Raw genomic sequence first — 16,017 nt, 5'->3', positions numbered from 1 at the left:
CATGCCTTCATATGCCTTGGCAGAGAACCTGTATTTAACACAGAATTCTTGAATTGTGGAAAGAAGGTGCTGGACGAATGGCTTCGCTGGTTTTGGCAAAGCTTTGAGATAGACTTTTTGATACTGGTTCTTTTTAGAAGAGAAATTGTTGTTGGTGTGTGCAAAAAGCAAAAAAAAAAAAAAGAAAAACGAAATCAACATCTTGAAGAGGATGGCAACGAGGACGCGGACATGATGATCATGATGACGACGATGACGACGACGACGAAGAAGACGATGATGATGATGATGATGCATGTTTATTGCATGCATGCAAAGGCCATTTAAAACATAATGAACACTAACACATACAACATTAAGCAGATAAAAAAAAAAACGAATACAGAAATACATAAAAATGCTTAAGGAAGCCAAGTATAAAAATACATTCAATGTTTTAGCCATTGCAGCCAACCAAGCATCCCAGTGCTAAAAGAAGAAGACAAGAGTCAGGACCACAAAAAAAAATGCAGAACAAACTTCAATACGTTGTAGCTGAAGACCTTAGGAACGTTTAAAGATTTCCAATTTCACTTACAAACAAACGTAGCCACTCCACAAAATACAATACACAGACAGCAGAAGGACGGACAGAGGTTTATTGCTAAGGCTGTTTCTTCCATGGCATAGAGTATGCAAGAAATGGACAGACATTTGGTTGATTGGACAGACGGGCGGCCATAAAGAAAACAGACAGACTACTATCGGACAGACATCGTACAAACATAAGACGCGTGTTCAGTAATTCAGGTAGCTGTTGTGCATTGCTTTAATACAACCGCAAGCAAGCGTGCCGTTTGATGCTTTTACTTCTGCATTCATCCCAAAACATGCTATGCCATACCGAACAGCATCAACATCAGCAGCAGCAGCAGCAGTTGCACAAACCATGGGCTACAGCGACTAATATGTTAAAGAACGTAAATTTTTAGAATCTGGCAGTTAAGTGTGTTCAAGACAACAACAACAACAGCACAAATAAAAGAACGTCTCATTCCTTTCTTAACTCTGTGTGTATATGTGTGTGTGTATGTTGTTGCTTACAAAGGTATGTATGTCTGATGTAAGAAAAAAAAAAACATAAACGGCCACAGCAATAACAACAACTTGAATTTTATGATAAAAAATACACATTTTTTTCTCTAAAAAAAACCAAAAAAAAAAAAAAACGAAAATACAAAGCAAAAGAGTTCCTCGACTCTGTCAGTGTCAGTGTATTTTTATATTTGAGGGTTTGTTAACCGTGCATACCAGATGAACACCACCAACAACAATATATTGAGAAGCGATTTGATCATCCTATTCAAGTTTTACAGAATTTTTGTGTGTTTCTTGTTAAGAGCTTGGAATGGTTTTGCATTTTACAATTTACAATTTTTTTATAGGAAACTCTCAAATTTTGAAGTTGCGTTGAAATTTTGTAATTAAGGCAGAAAAAAACAAAATTAATAGAGAGAACTATTTCTGGACAAGAAATGTCATGGAAATAGAAATTTTTTTACTTACAAAAACATTTAGAATCGATTAATTTTAGGTTTCAAAGGAGTTAGCATGACCGCCTATAACACTGAAAGCCTGGGTTCGAGTCCTAGCAAGACTATCAGAAAAAATTTTCTACGGTGGTTATCCCCTCCTTAAGACACATACATAAATGCCAGCACAAGTCACATTTTTTTTGGGAAAATGTATGTTTTTGGTGAAAAACTTCGTAACCGAATCATAATAAAATAAAAGACTTAAGACACATGTGTAACTTTATAGAATAATCGCCTTGAAATGAAACAAAAGACTTAAGACACATACTCTAATGCTAAAGCAAGTGGTATGGTATGGCCAAACTGTATGACATAATTACATAGATTTTTGAAAAAGCAGAGGTAAGCATGTCCGCCTTTGACGCTGAACGCCTGGGTTCGAATCTTGGCGAGAATATCAGAAAAATTTTTCACCAAGGCTTATCCCCTCTTAATGGTGGCGACATTTGTAAGCTACCATGTCATGTAAAAACTTATTCTCAAAGAGGTGTCTCACTGCAGCAGGCCGCTAGGACTCGACTATAAAAGAGGAGGTACCTTACACATACTCTAATGCGAAAGCAAGTAGTATGATTTTACTTCTTAAGCCTCTAGAGGGCGTAATTATTATTCAATTTGGCTAAAATTTTGCACAGTGACTTTTTCTATGACTTTTAAAATTCGTGATAACTATGGCTTGATATAGCTCCCATGGAAACCCTTCACCCGAATGCACTTCTTGAGCCCCTAGAGGGCGCAGTTCTTGTTTGATTCGGCTGAATTTCGAACAACGACTTTCCTATTACCTTCAACTTACGTGCCGAAAATGGTCTAAATCGGTTCATATTTTGCTATAGCTCCCATGTATACCGATCTCCAAATTTACTTCTTAAGCCTCTAGAGGGGGTAATTATTAACCAATTTGGCTAAAATTTTGCACTTGACTTTTAAAATGATATGGCTTGATATAGCTCCCATAAAAACCCTTCACCCGAATGCACTTCTTGAGCCCCTACAGGACGCAGTTCTTGTCTGATTTGTCTGAAATTTTGCATAACGATTTCTCCTATGACCTTCAACATACGTGTTAAATATGGTCTGGATTGGTCTATAACCTAATATAACTCTCATAAAATCGATCTCCAGATTTTACTCCTTGAGTCCCTATGGGGCGCAATCTTTATCTGATTTGGTATCCAATATCCATGCCAAGTATGACCCGAATCGGTTCATAACCTGATATAGCTCTAATAGCTTAGCAATTCTTATCCATTATCCCTTGTTTGCCTATAAAGAGATACCGGTCAAAGAACTTGACAAATGCTATCCATGGTGGAGGTTATATAAAATTGGTCCCGGCCGAAGATTTTACTTGTTTTTGGTAATTCATTTGACTTACCTATCAAAACCGCTAAACCGAAAAGTTCGGTATCGAGCATGCCTTGTGTGGCAAAATGTAGACATGTCTGTGTGTACACTTCTCTGACTCGACTCTTGGCATCGACTAGGAAGTATAAGGTTTTGGGTTGTTGATTGCCTAGAAGTCTGAAATAGAAATAATTTTGGTTAAACAAATTTTATGTTAAAAAATGATTGTTTTTTGTTATAACTAGTTATACGATAATAAGACAAGATAAAATTTAATAAAATATTCTCCAGGCGAAAAATATTTTAAAAAATCAAGCGGTTTTTGAAAAATTTTCTTCAGAGTGCTGAAAAATATTTTCAAAAATTGCGTGATTTTTGGCAAGTATTTTTTTTTTGATTGTAGCTCTTTTCTTAAAAAAAAAAATGGTAGCGATGGAAAGGATACATCTGGGAACAGTCATAGGAATTCTAACAGGTCACAATAAGTTAAGTACACATATCTCGCATTGATATTACAAATGATGATATTTATCGCTGGTGTCATAGAAGTGACGTCGCGGAAGATAGCTATCATTTTCTCTGCCAATGTTCGGCCTTAAGTCTTAGTAGGAAAAAGACACTGGCTTCTTTTTTCTTTCAGGCGTAAGAGGAGGATTTAAGAGGACTGAGTCCAGAACGAGAGGTACGAGAGGGTAATGATATCAATTGTGAAGCAATCAGTGCCGGCGCCAGTTAATTGAGGAATAACTCTGAAGACTGTATTCAGGAAGTTTGTTTTGTTCTATCATCAAGTGGTACGAGAGGGTACATTGATGAATTGTGCAGTGTGCCAGTTAATCTACCTATAACGAAGAGAGAAATACCATTGAGGAATCACAATAGGCCACATATGGCCTCGGCGGATGCATAGACATCTTAAATCTGGTACCATCCTTAGCCAACTTTACCCAACCCAAATGGTTTGAATGGTAATTATTGACAAAAGGACACTCGCTTTGGTATTCTTTCTCGTGAATTAGGCAGACTTTGGGGTCTATTTGCATGATGGTGTTTTGGGCGAAATTGCATTATGAAAATACACCACAAATTCTAAATCGCAATTTGACCCCAATATAATATTGGGGGGCAAAATTTCAATGAATTTTGGGTTGCATATGTTTTGGCTCAATTTTTCATGATGAAAACTCTCCTCAAATTTTGGCATAATTTTTCATGATGAAAAATCACCCCAAATTTTGGGCCTTTTTCATTCTCAATTTTGGACGCCGTTGGTATGGGGGTGTTTTAGGATGTGGTGTGTTTTAGGAGTTGCGCATAAGCGTGGTTATCTGCCTAGATCGAGGAGAGAAAGGCCATTAAGGAATCACAATGGGCCACTTATGGCCTTGGCGGATGCATAGACATCTTAAGTCTGACACCATTCTCAGTCAACTTTACCTAACCTAAATGGTTTGAATGTTAAGGATTGACAAAAGGACAGTCACTTTTGTCTTCTTTCTTTCGTGAATTAGGCAGACTTTGGGGTCTATTTGCATGATGGTGTTTTGGGCGAAATTGCATTATGAAAATCCACCACAAATTCTAAATCGCAATTTGACCCCAAAATAATATTGGGGAGCAAATTGCGTTTATTTTTGGGGTGCATACGTTTTGGCGTAATTTCTCATGATGACAAATCACCTCAAATTTTGGCATAATTTTTCATGATGAAAAATCACCCCAAAAATTTGGGCTTTTTTCATTCTCAATTTTGGACGCCGTTGGTGTAGGGGTGTTTTAGGATGTGGTGTGTTTTAGGAGTTGCGCATAAGCGTGGAAAAGCCTCCGGGGGGTGGGATAAGTACCTCCCAGAATAGTTTAAGTTGCCCCAGAACTTTAAAAACAACGTGGTTTTCGACAAACTAATTTGTGTGATTCTCAAAGGACTTTAGCTCCCCCAGACAAATTACAAATGGACTGGTGACACTAATGGGGGTGGGTATCAGATTAATACTAAACTCTCAAAGATTTTTCAGTAGAGTGCTATCTTGTCTCCGTCGACCTATATGTATGTTTGGGTGTTTTATAGGTAAAGGGCGGACCTCAAACTTTTGACCCCAAATTTCCATATGATATTTGTATTTTACTCTAAAATATTTTTTATTTGACATCGATATTATCCTTAGCCAACTCGCAAATCTGACTTGTTTTGGCCCATTTGCAGTCCCCAACAATCTACATTAATCAGAAGTATCTGTGCAAATATTTCTAGCTGCTAGCGTTCGATCGCTATCGGATTTCGATAGACGGATGGAAGGATATGGCTGGATCGACTGTCAAAATAATCAAGAATATATATACTTAATGGGGTCGTAGATCCATATTTGGAGGTTTTACGAACGGGATGACTAGATTAGTACACCACTCATCCTATAGTTGTGGATATGAAATTATGAAAAATTTACCGCTAAAATGGTGAAAAACCTTCAGACACAGTTCGTATCGAAATCAAAAAATCATTTTGACTGATGAGAACTATTCTCAGATTGGTGGCTACGTCAACAAGCAAAATTGTCTCATCTGGGGCTCGGAAAACCCAAGAGTTATTGTTGAGCAGCCCTCCATTCTCATCATGTAACTGTTTGGGTTGGTTTATGGCCGGGGGGGTTATTGAACCTTACTTTTTCGAAATTGGGTTTGGATCAACAGTTACAGTGAATCGATTACGCTTTCAAGAGTTGGCTAATAATTTTTTATGGTACGAGTTGGATAGTTGGACAACGTTTGCTTTCAGCAAGACGGCGTAAAAGGAACCTCAAAGGACCACAAAGGAAATAGGGTATCCACTTTGCGATTTGGTTATGGAAACTTTCATAAAAATAATATAGTCCTGTAAGCGTGGTTGTTTTGGATTTTTTGGTGGTGTCACGAGTTTAGATCCATTTCCCTCTAAATTTGAACGTATACTTTAGAAGATTCAGCCTTTTTAAGGTTTGAAAGTAAAATTTAGATTTTAGTTGGATTTTTAGCGAAATTTAGGATTTTTTTGGTGGAGTCACGAATTAAGGCCCATTTCCCCCTAGGACGTATAGTTTAGGAGATACAGGCGTTTTAAGTTTTCCAAGTGAAATTTCGATTTTAATTGGATTTTTGGTGAAATTTACGATTTTTTGGTGGAGTCACGAATTAAGGCCCATTTCCCCCAAGGATGTATAGTTTAGGAGATACAGGCATTTAAAGTTTTCAAAGTGAAATTTCGATTTTAATTGGATTTTTGGTGAAATTTAGGAATTTTTGGTGGAGTCACGAGTGAAGGCTCATTTCCCCCAAGGACGCATAGTTTAGGAGATACAGGCATTTTAAGTTTTCAAAGTGAAATTTCGATTTTAATTGGATTTTTGGTGGAATTTAGGAATTTTTGGTGGAGTCACGAATTAAGGCCCATTTCCCCCTAGGACGTATAGTTTAGGAGATACAGGCATTTTAAGTTTTCAAAGTGAAATTTCGATTTTAATTGGATTTTTGGTGGAATTTAGGATTTTTTGGTGGAGTCACGAATTAGGGCCCATTTCTCCCCTAGGACGTATAGTTTAGGAAATACGGCCATTTTAAGTTTTCAAAGTGAAATTTCGATTTTTATTGGATTTTTGGTGAAATTTAGGAATTTTTGGTGGAGTCACGAGTGAAGGCTCATTTCCCTCTAGGACGTATATTTTAGGAGATAGAGCCATTTAAAGTTTACAGAGTGAAATTGCGATTTTAAATGGTTTTTTGGTGAAATTTTATGATTTTTTGGTGGAGTCACGAATGAAGGCCCATTTCTCCCTAGAACGTATAGTTTACGAGATACAGGCATTTTAAGTTTGCAAAGTGAAATTTCGATTTTAATTGGATTTTTGGTGAAATTTAGGAATTTTTGGTGGAGTCACGAATTAAGGCCCAATTCCCTCTAGGACGTATAGTTTAGGAGATACAGACATTTTAAGTTTTCAAAGTGAAATTTCGATTTTAATTGGATTTTTGGTGAAATTTAGGATTTTTTGGTGGAGTCACGAGTGAAGGCTCATTTCCCCCTAGGACGCATAGTTTACGAGTTACAGGCATTTTAAGTTTTCAAAGTGAAATTTCGATTTTAATTGGATTTTTGGTGAAATTTAGGATTTTTTGGTGGAGTCACGAATTAAGGCCCATTTACCCCTAGGACGCATAGTTTAGGAGATACAGGCATTTAAAGTTTACAGAATGAAATTTTCTATTTTAAATGGTTTTTTGGTGAAATTTTGGTGTTTTTTGTAGAGTCACGAGTGAAGGCTTATTTCCCTCTCGGAAGCATAGTTTAGGAAATACAGCCATTTTAAGTTTCCAAAGTGAAATTTAAATTTTAATGGATTTTTTTGGTGGAGTCACGAATTAAGGTATGGGCCCTAACGGCAAACCTTCGTATTTGTTATGAAATAATAAATCTCTATCTCAAAAAATTTTACTTTTCTTTGAACACCAAAAAAAAAAAACACCTCTTATTGTAAAACCCCTATATACTCGTACAAAGGCCAAGTTATGGCAATTTGATTGTTTGTTCCCAAAAACGAGTTTACAAATCAGATATCCAAATTTAGAGCCAGATGTCCATAGTTCCATAAGGACACTATGGGAACAAAATGCAATTTCTTTGCGATCAATCTGGTAATAATTTGTGGGACAAAGTGCCAGAGGAATCTCCCAGATGTTTGAACTCCTACAAATCTTGGACCTCTTAAGTGTTGAATGAAATTTTTCATACAAACTTCTGTTCTGATCTCCTTCATACATGTAAAGTAGTGGTCTATTGTCCGCCACTTTATGACTCGCAGTTTAGACCTACCACTATTGCTGTTAAAGACTTTTGGCGAAACATTTTGTTTCTGGACCACTAAGCACTTACACTATTATTAGCAGATTCAGGTTGGTATTTTTAAGTGGATATTTTGTTTTTATTTGTAAACATTTGTGTTGTATTGGGTTGCCCAAAAAGTCATTGCGGATTTTTTAAAAGAAAGTAAATGCATTTTTAACAAAACTTAGAATGAACTTTAATCAAATATACTTTTTTTACACTTTTTTTCTAAAGCAAGCTAAAAGTAGCAGCTGATGACTGACAGAAGAAAGAATGCAATTACAGAATCACAAGCTGTGAAAAAATTTGTCAACGCCGACTACATGAAAAATCTGCAATTACTTTTTGGGCAACCCAATAGTTAACTTTCATTATGGTTATGTTATTTTGTACTTGGATTTTCTTTATTTTCCCCTGACAATGTATTTATGGTTGTTTGTCTTGATACTACAATTAAAACTTTTTTTTTATTAAAATGTTTCCTTTGTTGTGGTTAAATTTGATGTGCTAATGGGAAATCCAACAATTTTAAGTAATTTCGTAGCACTTGTAGTTCATGAAACAAAAGACTTAACACACAAACTTCATACTAACATGAGTGTTATGCATTTTCACAAAAGACTTAAGACACAAACTTCTTTACATTGTCATAATTGTTATATATATGAACACAAAAGACTTAAGACACAAACTTTACATTGTCAGGACAGTTATGGAGTTTTTCAAAAGACTTAAGACACAAACATTACATGGTCCAGAGAGTAATACAAAAGACTTAAGACACAAACTTCGTATTGCCAGGACTGTTATGGAGTTTTTTTTTCAAAAGACTTAAGACACAAACATCACATGGTCCTGAGAGTTTTATATAAACACAAAAGACTTAAGACACAATCTTCGTATTGTCAGGACTGTTATGGAGTTTTTCAAAAGACTTAAGACACAAACTTTACATTCTAATATCTTCAATCATTTTACACAGAAATTTCTTTTCAAATTGTTTTTTTTTTGTTGTTGTTGTTGATTTTCTTCTTTACATTTACATGCATTTCACTTAAACATCCTTGCTTACCTTAATGCTAGAAATCTTGAGCCCGGTGACAGCTGTTCGGCCGAGGACGCGCATACTTCTAATGGCGCGCTGACAGTACAAAACGCTCGCATGCTGCATCGTTATTTGAATGCAACACAATCGTTGGAAATATTTGTCTACAAATAGAAATCAGAAAAAAAACGAAAAGAAAAATTAAAAGAAATTAAGAAAAATCTTTTTAACATCAAATTAGAGAAAAGCGTTAAAAAAGCTACAAAAACTAAATGGAATGCTATTAATAATAATCCAACTGAAAGGTAAAGGCAGAGTGGGGAAATGGTAAAATTCAATCTTTTACTATGTGTTCTTGTTGTTGTAACTTTTGATTTTTGGGAGTTTATAAACGCCTATAAATAACTCTCAGCGTAGCTTTTTGAAAATTAAGTAGCTTAAAATTCCTTTAATTCAAACTCCACCTTCTCCACCAATTCACTCGCTCACACACACACACACACACACACACACACACACACAGAGGCATAGACGAACACAACACAGCGCGCATACCTTTTTTGGGGGGGGTTTTGGAATTTGTGTTTTTTTTTATTAGCTACAATATTATCACACAATACAAACCCCCATTCGAAATAAATTATAATACTTTACTGTGCTATAAAACAAGGTATGGATAAAATTTTCACCAATTCAAGTTTCTAATGCCCCAACTGTTGGCCCCAAGACCAAAGACATATTGATAGGACAGATAAATGGATGGCTGCATAGACCGAAAGACAGATGGACGGACATATCGAAAAGCTGCCTCCCTCCCTCTGGTAATAAAATAAAGAAAGTTCCCTGCGAACTTGACATCTAAACAAATTGCCTGGTGGGATTTATGCATAAATTAAAATCACCAAAAAAAAAGTCTAAAGATTATTGGGTGAGCTACACCAGAGAGAGAGGGGGAGGGAGAGTGAGAGGTAGAGGGGGGAAAATAAACAAGTCAACAACAAATTAACAAATATATCTATAACATTTAAAACAAAAATAAAGCTACTGTTGTAAAGTGGCGTTATTGATCAAATGCCACAAAATTAAACCTGCAGTGACAAACACACACACACACACACACACATTACCACCAACCGGCAACCCAATGTGGCGTGCCCTGTTAAATATTTCAACATTTTTCGTAGTTTTTTTTTTTTTGTTTTTCTTCTCCAAGATTAAACTATGGCTTAAGTTTTCTGTGTGTTTTCTATGCGTGGAGCTTGACATTATCATCTGCCCCATTAATATTCATGTCTGGTGTTTGGAGATAACCATAGAAGTAATAGAAGAAAAAAGCACACACTACACGTCCATCTGTTTGTGTGTCTTTTGTGGGCTGAAGTGTTGGTCTTTTGTTGGTAATTTTTACTTCATACAGAAATTTTTCTCTATAATCAATCAATATTGGAATGACATAAATTATATTCGATCCCTGCCAACGAGGGGCCTGCTGGGCAGCTGGAGGAGGAGCAGCGGCAGTGGTAGAATTATAGGTTTCGATTAAATTTCAATCACTCATTTCATTGGACATTTCTCAAATATTTATGTAAATGTGTTTGTTCGATTGTTTCGCTAGTTGGGGCAGGGTTATCGATTTGTGAGCTTTTAATGGCCCATCGATGACAACGACAATGATGGCAACGTTTCGACCATGTCTATGACGATGATGGCGACTTTCACAATTACTTTGCGCTTTATGGCGTGTGATGGAAATTTTCCGTATCCATCTGTTAAAGGCATTGAATTTGAATTTACAATTCGAAAAAAAAACCCAAAACGCCAACAAAAACAATAAGAACCAGGTAGTGTCATCTATTAATCATTGCTTGAACATAAAAGTGTGGACGTGTGGACAACAACCAGCTTAGGGTTATTAATGGGTCAAAAGGTAATTTTGCCTAGCGGTTTTGCTGAGGTGTGATATGGAAATGGGTCTATAAAATTTGTTTTTTTTTTTCGGGAAATGCCAATTGGCTGATATACTCATATATATTGGGTTGCCCAAAAAGAAATTGCTGATTTTTTAAAAGAAAGTAAATGCATTTTTAAAAAAGCTTAGAATGAACTTTAATGAAATATACTTTTTTTACACTTTTTTTCTAAAGCAAGCTAAAAGTAACAGCTGATAACTGACAGAACAAAGAATCCAATTACAGAGTCACAAGCTGTGAAAAAATTTGTCAACGTCGACTATATGAAAAATCCGCAATTACTTTTTGGGCAACCCAATATTATATAGGAAGTATGTAGCACTTTAATAAGGTTATATGGATAAATTAGAGCCTATAATAGGCTTTCAAAAGCAAAAAAGGGAAAATTTTAAAATTTCCCTCAGTCCGAGTCATATTTGTCATTCTTTCTGTGGTCAAAAATCTAAAGGGAGTGTTTACCACGAAATTTATATACCTTACACCTCAACTTTGTTACAGGATACAATAACTTTGTGCAACCTTTAACCACGCCAAGAAATTTAAGAGTTCGACCCATTGTTAAGGGTATCGATCGGTTTAGAATGTCTACCTCATTCGATTTAGCCATGTATGTCCATCTGTCTGTCCAAGCACTGTTTAAATCAAGGAATAGGTCGCTTTTATTATCCGATTGCCATAAAATTTTGCATATGTCCATTTTTTGGTCCAAGGAATGTCGCTATTTATAGATAGATCTTTCTATTTCTCCCTATATATCTATTGGGTTGCCCAAAAAGTAATTGCGGAATTTTCATATAGTCGGCGTTGACAAATTTTTTCACAGCTTGTGACTCTGTAATTGCATTCTTTCTTCTGTCGGTTATCATCTGTTACTTTTAGCTTGCTTTAGAAAAAAAAAATGTAAAAAAAGTATATTTGATTAAAGTTCATTCTAAGTTTTATAAAAAATGCATTTACTTTTTAAAAAATCCGCAATTACTTTTTGGGCAACCCAATATCTTCTGGCATAAGCTTAACTGGTTGTAGCAGCCACAGTTTTAGTCCGTGATGTCACGGTCATTTATGCGCAGACGAACAAGATCAGTGCTTGGCATTCACCGAGTAGACACTCAGAAGAGCATGGATAGTTTTTCCAGGGATGCATATACGTGTGGGCGTGCTCTTGTAATATCGAATTTCTTCTTATGTTTCACTCAATTCACACTTTTTCTTTATTACAATATTTCAACCACACTTCTTTTTATACCCTTCACCATAGGATAGGGATATACTAACATCGTCATTCCGTTTGTAACAAATCGAAATATTGGTCTAAGACCGCATAAAGTATAGATTTTCTTCATCGTCATGACATTTTAAGTCGATCTAGGCATGTCCGTCCGTTCGAAGGAGTAAAGCTAGGCGCTTGAAATGTTCACAAATCCTTCTTGCTAATGTAGGTCGGTTGGGATTGTAATTGAGCCATATCGGTCCATATTTAGATATGGATATATCCGATATAAACCGATTTCCCGATTATGCATCTTGAATCTATAAAGAGCGCAATTCTTATACGATTTGGCTGAAATTTAGTACTAAAGGGTAATTTTTTAAGAGCTAAAGGAGAATTTTTAGAAAAAAAAAACCCATAAAATTTAGAAAAATCCAAATCCACCATCCCACAAATCGCCCCAAAATGTGACTTTTTCTGAATGCATTGGTAAATGCAAATTTTGCCCATGAACATTCCACTAAGAAACAGAGGCAAACTTCTCACATATCAATAAGTGCAGTCCGATTCAAGTTTTAAGCTCAATGATAAGGGGCCTCCTTTTTATAGCCGAGTCCGAACGGCTTGCCGCAGTGCGACACCTCTTTGGAGGGAAATTTTACATGGCATAGTACCTCACAAATGTTGTCAGCATTAGAATTTTTGTCCGATTTGGCTGAAAATTGTCATCCGGCGTTATGTTAAGACTTCAAGCTGCTATGCCAAGTGTGGTCCAAATCGGTTTATAACCTGATATAGCTCCCATATAAACCGATCTCCCGATTTGAATTCTTAAGCCCTTACAAGCCGGAATATTTGTCCGATTTGGCTGAAATTCTGCTTGTGGTGGTCTGTTATGACTTCCAACAACTGTGCCAAGTACAGTCCAAATCGGTCTATTATAGCTCCCACATAAACTGATCTCCCGAATTGACTTCTTGAGCCCTTACAAGCCGATTTTTATTCGATTTGGCTGAATTTTGCATGTGATGTTCTGTTACGACTTCCAACAACTGTGTCAAATACGGCCAACATCGGTCTATAACCTGATATAGCTCCCATGTAAACCGGTCTCTCGCTCATCCTTGTTCGGTTCCTAGAAACTTTGAGTTTAGCTGGTTTGACAGTAGTTAGGTACGTAGAATAAAATTATGCCCTACAACTAAATTTATTTTGTATAGATTTTTAGCAGAATCCATGGTGGTGGATTCCAACATTCGACCCGGCCGAACTTATCACGCTATTACTTGTTATACCCTCCACCATAGGATGGGGGGTATACTAATTTCGTCATTCTGTTTGTAACTACTCGAAATATTCGTCTCAGACCCCATAAAGTATAAATATTCTTGATCGTCGCCACATTTTATGTCGATCTAGCCATGTCCGTTCGTCCGTCTGTCGAAATCACGCTAACTTCCGAAGGAGTAAAGCTAGCCGCTTGAAATTTTTCACAAATAATTTTTATTAGTGTAGGTCGGTTGGTATTGTAAATGGGCCATATCGGTCCATGTTTTGATATAGCTGCCATATAAACCGATCTTGGGTCTTGATTTCTTGAGCCTCTAGAGGGCGCAATTCTTATCCGATTTGAATGAATTTTAGCACGACGTGTTTTTTTATGATATCCAACAACTGTGCCAAGTATGGTTCAAATCGGTTCATAACCTGATATAGCTGCCATATAAACCGATCTTGGGTCCTGACTTCTTGAGCATCTAGAGGGCGCAATTCTGTTCCGATTTGAATGAATTTTAGCACGAAGTATTCGATTATAATATCCAACAAATGTGCTAAGTATGGTTCAAATCGGTCCATAACCTGATATAGCTGCCATATCAACCGATCTTGGGTCTTGACTTCTTGAGCCTCTAGAGGGCGCAATTCTTATCCGATTAGAATGAAATTTTGCACCAAGTGTTTTGTTATGATATTCAACAACTGTGCCAATTATGGTTCAAATCGGTTCATAACTTGATATAGCTGCCATATAAACCGATCTGGGATCTTGACTTCTTGAGCCTCTAGAGGTCGCAATTATTATCCGATTTTATTGAATTTTAGCACGAAGTATTTTGCAATGATATCCAACAACTGTGCCAAATATGGTTTAAATCGGTCCATAACCTGATATAGCTGTCATATAAACCGATCTTGGGTCTTGACTTCTTGAGCTTCTAGAGGGCACAATTCTCATCTGATTGGAATGAAATTTTCCACGACGTATTTTGTTATGATATCCAACAACTGTGCTAAGTATGGTTCAAATCGGTCCATAACCTGATATAGCTGCCATATAAACCGATCTTGGGTCTTGACTTCTTAAGCCTCTAGAGGGCGCAATTCTCTTCCGATTTGAATGAATTTTAGCACGAAGTATTTTGTTATGATATCCAACAACTGTGCCAAGTATGATTCAAATCGGTTCATAACCCGATATAGCTGTCATATAAACCGATCTTGGGTCTTGACTTCTTGAGCCTCTAGAGGTCGCAATTCTTATCCGATTTGAATGAAGTTTTGCAAGAAGTATTTTGTTGTAATATCCAACAACTGTGCTAAGCATGGTTCAAATCGGTCTATAACCCGATAAAGCTGCCATATAAACCAATCTGGGATCTTGACTTCTTGAGCCTTTAGAGGTCGCAATTATTATCCGATTTACCTGAAATTTTGTACGTCGGATCCTCTTATGACCATCAACATACGTGTTTATTATGGTCTGAATCGGTCTATAGCCCGATACAGCTCCCATATAAATCGATCTCTCTATTTAACTTCTTGAGCCCCCAAAGGGCGCAATTCTTATTCGATTGGCTGACATTTAACACAGGTCTCCAACATATAATTGTAGTCTAAACCGGATCATATCTCGATATCGCTCTAATAGCAGAGCAAATCTTTTCTTATATCATTTTTTGTCTAGGAAAAGATGCCGGGAAAAGAACTCGACAAATGCGCTCCATGGTGGAGGGTATATAAGATTCGGCCCGGCCGAACTGAGCACGCTTTTACTTGTTTTATATGATTTTAAGGCAACACTTTATACAAATTGTATACAACAAGTCAGCACTTGACTTATGATTGATTTATGATTGTTCTTCAACGTAAAATGTAAATTTACATTTTTTGCTGCTTAAACTATTTTAAATGCTATAATAATAACCATTAGAATATCTATCACCTTGCCTTAAAAACTTTAAGACTTGTTGTGCAAATTCTTATACCATACTCTTTAATTATTTTATTATTTTTTTTTGTTTTTAATTCAACCAATAATTATAATTTCATATATGGACACTAAAATGGACTTAAATGGGATGTATTAATACTGGCACTGGTATGGCATAGTCTACAAGCTTAACTGAACATTTAATCAACTTTAAATAAAAAATTATTAAGCAAAAAAAAAAGTATTTATATACTCGCTCATTTGCATGAAAACTTCAATCACACCCATTGAGAGTGACAATCGTGTAACTGAAAGGGGAGGATGAAATGAATATAAAAAAAAAAAAAAAAAAAAAAACAAAGTGATTATAAATATTTATCATCGTCATTGCCATATGAGGCCATTCAGAATGGGGTAATCTGCATAAAATTGTAGTAGTATTTAAACAGCGATTAAGTTAATCTGCTTTAATTGAAAGTGCACTCAGTAAATGGAAACTGGGAGAAAATTATACATTATACTTCAGATATTACTGTGGGGTATTGGATATTTTATGCATATTTTCAGCATCAACCATGGATGAATGGAGGGGTATACTTTTCTATAGTTCCAATTATACGGTGATCTGTCACTTTTGGTGCTATGGGTTCTGGGCGGGGTTTGTGGGTTCGATTTCCTCTAAAGCCTTTAGTTTGTTCATTATACCCTACACCACTACTGAGGTATAGGGTATTATGACGTAGTGCATTTGTTGGTAACACCCAGAAGGAAGAGAGATAGACCCATTGATAAGTATACCAATCGACTC

General features: G+C 36.2%; 1 protein-coding gene across 1 annotated transcript in view; it reads right to left on the bottom strand.

Moving 5' to 3' along the window:
• Positions 1–16,017, bottom strand: part of LOC106084770 (protein expanded) — a 110,666-nt gene that overhangs the window by 22,804 nt on the left and 71,845 nt on the right. The window contains exons 3-4 of the mRNA XM_013248683.2: positions 8,846–8,982; positions 2,953–3,098 (exon numbers count right to left, since the gene is read on the bottom strand). Of these exons, the coding sequence (XP_013104137.2) occupies positions 2,953–3,098; positions 8,846–8,937 (238 nt within the window). The 5' untranslated portion in view covers positions 8,938–8,982. The remainder of the gene's footprint in view (positions 1–2,952; positions 3,099–8,845; positions 8,983–16,017) is intronic.

The sequence above is a fragment of the Stomoxys calcitrans genome, chromosome 3 (assembly GCF_963082655.1).
Source record: "Stomoxys calcitrans chromosome 3, idStoCalc2.1, whole genome shotgun sequence".
NCBI lineage: Eukaryota > Metazoa > Arthropoda > Insecta > Diptera > Muscidae > Stomoxys > Stomoxys calcitrans.
This window is presented reverse-complemented; position numbering and strand designations above follow the sequence as displayed.